This window comes from Zea mays, chromosome 7 (genome assembly GCF_902167145.1).
Source record: "Zea mays cultivar B73 chromosome 7, Zm-B73-REFERENCE-NAM-5.0, whole genome shotgun sequence".
Taxonomy (NCBI): domain Eukaryota; kingdom Viridiplantae; phylum Streptophyta; class Magnoliopsida; order Poales; family Poaceae; genus Zea; species Zea mays.
The window spans coordinates 36,022,960-36,029,067 of NC_050102.1; the positions used below are offsets into that span (position 1 = coordinate 36,022,960).

A 6,108-nucleotide genomic window follows, 5' to 3' on the forward strand; every position below is an offset into this window, starting at 1 on the left:
AGAGGGCGATACAGCCCACGTTGGATCCAGGGTAAAACCTGGGCCAGATCGCGTATGGGTGGGAACTGCGTATTCATCTCTGTTTATTTGCTTTGTACCATAGGATGCCAAACGAACGGCATCAGGCCTAGCGTGTCCCTGAGTCTTCCATGTTAGAAAGAAAGAGGAGCTCCTTCCGGCACCTGAGACCTAGAACCCTCTTCCCCCTCGATGGCCGTAGGGAGCGGCGGCGGCTCGCGGCGCGCGCGTCCGAACGTGCTAGTGACGGGGACGCCGGGGACGGGGAAGACGACAACGTGCTCGCTCCTTGCCGACGCCGCAGGCCTCCGCCACGTCAACATCGGCGACCTCGTCCGCGAGAAGAGCCTCCACGACGGCTGGGACGCCGACCTCGAGTGCCATGTCATCAACGAGGACCTGGTAAGTCTCGCCTCTGCCCAACTGAGCTCCGCTCCGCTCCTTTCTTCGGATATTCCTCTCTTCGTCCTATCGTGTTAATCTCGACCGTAATGTTCAGCATTTGCCCTGTAGATTGAATACACGAGCTTAAATACCAGGATTATTATGCGTGAAACCTAAAATTCTGAGTTTATTCTGTGGTTGAAGTGCCCCCAGATTTAGTTTTTAAGATTTGTTGGATTCCTTTTTTGTGGTATGTAAACAGCCGTACTGCAGGCAGTGGCGGAGGACAAAATAATAATAAGGTATGGCTGAAGAAGGAAAAAAAAAAGAGAAAAACATGATGCAACACATAGGACTTGAACCTGGAACCTGTTGATTACAGGTAGTATGAACTTACCACTACACCAAACATGATTTTTAGGTATGTCTCAAGCCATAGACCATAATGGGTGCTCCGCCACTGACTGCAGGTCGGGTTACCTCTATTTCTTTTGCTAGATGCCGTTAAGGAAACAGGTCCTCGTGGATCGTCAGTTGACCATTATATAACCGGTAGGAGTAGTTGTTCTTGGTCAGAACGGGGTAGCTGCTACCGCCACCCACCTCACGAATTACCCGCTGGATCACAACTCCGTCTTTGGAGGTGCCGTCTTCGTTCTTCTTCCCAGACGTTCAGAAGAATCAGAACCTAGCTCCTTGGTACCACTTGTTAGAACCTCACCGGATTGACAATACTCAGGTTGTCGGCGAGATCGCGACCAACAGATGCTCACACGAACATGAAGAACACAATCTCGTTCTTGTGCTGCAGAAATTGGCAGCGTTTCCGTTGTCTATTGCTTTGCTTATATAGAAGATTGCAAGGAAACAAATCAGGGCCTCTCGGTCATGCGGACAATCACATGCCTATTCTTAGATTACTTACTAAAATAGGAGCTACTTGCTAAGCAATATAGATACTAAACACACAAGGATTACAATCAACACCAGCATCACACAAAACTAATTATGACCAAACATATTGAAACAACGGATGCAAACCTATCTAGTAGGGATGAAAACGGTCGGAAACGGTCGGTAAACACTAAAACCATTACCGTTTTCATATTTTTTATCGGAAACGGTAACTCCGGAAACGGAAACGATATCGGTATTTCGGAAACATCGGAAACGAAAGTTCGGTGCGGAAAATACACCGGTAACGGTCGAAATCTAAAATACGATCGGTAAATGTATCAAACTTCACAATAAAACAAAATTGACAAAAGATCACAAATACCATAAGTTCACAATTCATGATATAACAAGTTCACAATATAACAAGTTCACAATGATCACAAATTTATAATATAAAAAGTTTACAAAGATCATAAGTTCACAATATAACAAGTTCATAAAGATCACAAGTTCACAGACTCAAAGTTCACAATTCACAATATCCACTCGATTTAGTTGACATGGCATGCTTACTCATGAAATATTTTTTCCTCACATAAAGGTTTTTTTCATAGCCTCACAGGAAAAGCCTAAAATCTAGTGTGTGAAAAAGACAGACTGTCGGCTCTCTATCATTATATATTACTAATACATAACATGTGCATAGGAAATGATGAATTCGTTCGAGAGACCAAATTGTTAATCTCAATTGCCTTCCAACACCATCTAACCCCAAAAAAAATCTTAAAGCGTCCAAAAAATACAAAAATAAGCAATCCTTATCCAGAAATGTACAGGCGATGCGAAAAAATCACATGCTGGAAAATTCCGAAAAAAATTCCGAGACACAATTCCGGAAATTTCCGAGACACAAATCCGGTAATTTCCGACAAAAACTGGTAACCGATGGAAACGGTCGGTAAAACACCACGCCGATTCCGATACCGATTCCGATAGAAAATTCCGAAAACCGATTCCGTTTTCGAAAAATACCGTTACCGGTGAATCCGATCGAAAAATTTCGAAATCGATTTCCGGAATTCCGAAAAATTCCGAAACCGTTTTCATCCCTATATCTAGCCACTCCACATTCTTATGCAAGGTGTAGAAATTATGAATACAAGTAAAAAAAAATGAAACTTTTTCTCACTGCATACAAATTTTGAGTCATTACATTTCAGACAAATATAGAAACCCACTTTCACCATCGTAAATTGATGTTAATTGTAATAAAGTTAGATACTACGATTGGACCTCCTGCACGTAGCGCCCAGATGTTAGCACCTCATCGACACTTGGAAAAAGGAAGAAAAGCAAAATGAGAAATAAAAAATCAAAGAGGTTCAATAATTATGGCAAACAACATCAATTTCTATGCGTCCGAAGATTAAGACCTCTATCGCCATTTGCCATGAAAACAAATGAAGGAAATCATAGGAACAATAAAAGACGGCGCTGACTAGGTACATGGCCAAGAGCAGCTCCAGCTAAAATCATATATCACACAGATGAACTTAACACAGACAAACCTAACTCATAAAGCATAGAACCAAAAATTAAGATTTCAATTTCATTGCACACCACTAATGCAAGTACAGAAATTTACATTGATGCAAGTACGGAAAATTGGAAAAAATCATATGATGGGCATAAAAAATGTTGGGAAATAAACAGTAGAAATGCAAGCATACATAATCGCCACTAGATCATTGTGCTAATCTAATCAACACATTCTAGTCATATTGTCCAATCATAATTGCTCGAGCAATAGAAACTTATGCAAGCATTGAAACATGATTTTTCTCTTGGGATGCATAAATATTTTTAGATGAAAAAACAACCAGAAAAAAAATGTGTGCATGCATCATAGAAACATGCAAGATTGCATGGGAATCAATTGCATAGTAACTTTGGTTGCTTGCATAGAAAGTTCAGTGGGTGGAAGTAATTGGAATGTAAATAAAAAATCAGAAACCCCACCTTGCATGAAAAAGAAGTTAGCGATGACAGTCATAAAAAAAATTAGTGGTGACATCCCGGATCATCAAAGTGTGCAAATAAAAGAAGAAATAAGTTGAATCATTTGCGCACACACAAAAAGATACATGGATATCATCTCTGTGCTGCATATCGAGCTTTCGCTCACCTTTGGGTGTGCCCCACCTGCATGAGGTTTGGTCATAGAAATATTTTAGATCATTTGGAGGTAGCAAAAGTAAACGTGCAGTGTTGTTTCCTCATTATGTTAACTTCCTAGATTCAGTTATCTTTTATTTTGAACAAGCAAAGCTTCCTGGTTCCCTTGTTTACGTTTGGGGTTCTATAATTTGCTGAATTGTTGCTATAATATATATTTTTGCCGCAGGTGTGCGACGAGCTTGAGGACATGATGGAAGAAGGTGGCATACTAGTAGATTACCACGGATGTGATTTCTTTCCAGAACGTTGGTTTGACCTCGTAGTTGTGCTCCAGACTGACAACTCAATTCTGCATGATCGCCTGACGGGTAGGTAGGTAATCCAAGTTGAATTCGACGTAAGTGCATTCTAGTCACCTCATCCTGCATCCTTATATTTGGGACTAAACTTGTACAGAGGTTACATGGGTTCCAAACTCGCCAACAACATAGAGTGCGAAATCTTCCAAGTGCTCCTCGAGGAGGCGAGGGAGAGCTACAGAGAGGACATCGTGATGCCATTGCGAAGTGACAACGTGGAGGATATTAGTAGGAACGTAGGTGCACTGACAGACTGGGTAAACAATTGGAGACCTAGTTAGACCTGTCAAAAGAAATGTTGCCTTATGTGTTGTATTTGGATATGTATTGGGTGGACCAGCTGCCATGTTTGTAATGTACGGGGTGTTTTGGTTAAAGAAACGAAGTCGTTCATCCTCGTCTTATTCTTTTCTTCTAATGGAGTCAATTACTTAAATCATTACCACAACATTACTTAAGTTAATATGTGCTACATGCACAAGGAATGCGATGATGCTATAAAAATTCATGAGGCAGTGTGGTCTGCGGAAATTTTGTTTTTAAATTTTTTTTATGATCGGTCGGGAAACCGATCGAAATTCAACGGATTTTTCAACCAGAATGCATTTTCAAATTAAAAAAACAAATTTATATTTTTTGGTCGAAAATGTATTATCGTCGAAATTCATTGTTTTTACTAAAAAACTATGATTAAGTTTGGAAAAAAAATCAAATTTCTGATAGGGTTTGTTTGTAATGTGTATAACTCACGATGCGCAATAAAAATAATAGTTTCACACACATTTGTTCACCAAAATCATATATAACATCTCTATATCAATCTACTACTCTATAAAAATCAAACGTAGGCATCCACAGTTGGTCCATGCCCCTGTCTCGCCCAATTTCGCCCGTGTCGAGCGTCGCCCTGCTCCGCCGAGACAGTCGCTGCCCAACTCCCTCGAGCGGCTAGCGCCACTCCCCAAGACAACCGCCTCCCCCGTCCTAGACAGCAGCTGCGACCGCCCATGCCTGGGTCCGCGCTAGTTGCCTCCCCGCTCGCGGGGTCGACGTCGACGGATCCAAGGACGTCAGCGTCGCCCCTCTTCGAGCTACCCCTATGGCCATCTCTTTGCCTATGCTTTTTTGTGTCCTGTCGCAGCCTGCCCCAATTTGTCACTGGTATAGCAACATCAACTCATTAGCTAGACTCACAGATAGTTTATTTGCTACTATTGTGATCTTGGTTGGGATTTAGGAGCTAAGGTTGCTCATATGTGTTTAATAAGAGGCCATGTTTCTACTTGTTTCCTAAACATGTATGTAAATTTCTAAGGAACTTAGTACAGTTACCAGTGCATGCTAGGGGATTTTTTCGTGTCAATTCAACGCTATCACTACATTGTTATAACCACTGTTTGTTTGACTATTAGGTATACTGCTACTTATCCTAGCATATAGTTGTCACATGACCCACTAGGTTGCAAAGTGATTAGAAACCATTGATCCTAGATTTTGTCAGGACTCAGGACAAACAAAAAATCATATTTCTCAGCTATACCATTTGGTTCTCTGGCTGTGATTTTAGCTATGCTCTCAATTTTATGTCTCGTTTTTGCGGTGCTAAAACATACGGTCAATAACTTATATGCTTAATTTTTAATTCACGACTTCTAAAAAATACTCTTCCCCAGGTACAAGCAACATAAGATAATAATGTCAGGAGCCAGCTTAGTGCAATCAACAGAAAGCAAAGTGGGAGGTAAATTGTGTTGTCATACTTGTGTGTTCAGTGCAATCTTATGCAAAGGAATTGTTTGATGCAAAGTGGATGTTATTTTTGCTATCACTGTTGGTGATGTTACAACTTTGCAAAAGATAAATGTGGCCAAGACTGATTTATCAAGATTGTTTCGGGAGTCAAGAAATTTCTGCATCTCCTCATAGGAGAACCTTTGGTAATAGGACAAAAACATGGAATAAGCAACTTGAAGCTCTCGGCGGGTTACCTCATGGGTTTTCTTCTCCAAAACAAGCTTTGACTGCAGGGAAGAGTTCATGGCACGGGCACCGTCAAGAGACATGGTCACCTGATCAAGCTCTGCCTGGCCTTGAGTACACCTCTCCTCAGCATCAGAACACCGCCGAGTCAAATCTGAAGAAAAAAAATTAGCAACCACTTGTGATATGAACAGAAAGAAAGATTAACAGGAAACACTATCAACCAGCTCACCAGCGTTAGCAGATTTTAGATCATATATCTGCTTCTGAAGAGAAAGGGGGTTCCATTACG

The 6,108-nt window shown here is 41.2% G+C and overlaps 1 protein-coding gene across 1 annotated transcript; it reads left to right on the forward strand.

The window, feature by feature from the left end:
- LOC103632249 (adenylate kinase isoenzyme 6 homolog) lies at window positions 1–4,278 on the forward strand. The gene is made up of 3 exons (XM_008654065.3): window positions 1–420; window positions 3,704–3,849; window positions 3,934–4,278. The coding sequence occupies exons 1-3, from the start codon at window positions 211–213 to the stop codon at window positions 4,115–4,117; spliced, it is 540 nt and encodes a 179-aa protein (XP_008652287.1). The 5' UTR covers window positions 1–210; the 3' UTR covers window positions 4,118–4,278.
- The last annotated feature ends 1,830 nt before the right edge of the window (window positions 4,279–6,108 follow it).

What these genes read in the sequence shown, in the direction of transcription:
- LOC103632249 (XM_008654065.3), top strand. Translation starts at nt 211, where the DNA reads ATGGCCGTAGGGAGCGGCGGCGGCTCGCGGCGCGCGCGTCCGAACGTG. An exon ending in ATGTCATCAACGAGGACCTG is followed by an intron (nt 421 to 3,703) that starts GTAAGTCTCGCC and finishes TTTTTGCCGCAG; the next exon opens with GTGTGCGACGAGCTTGAGGA. An exon ending in CATGATCGCCTGACGGGTAG is followed by an intron (nt 3,850 to 3,933) that starts GTAGGTAATCCA and finishes AAACTTGTACAG; the next exon opens with AGGTTACATGGGTTCCAAAC.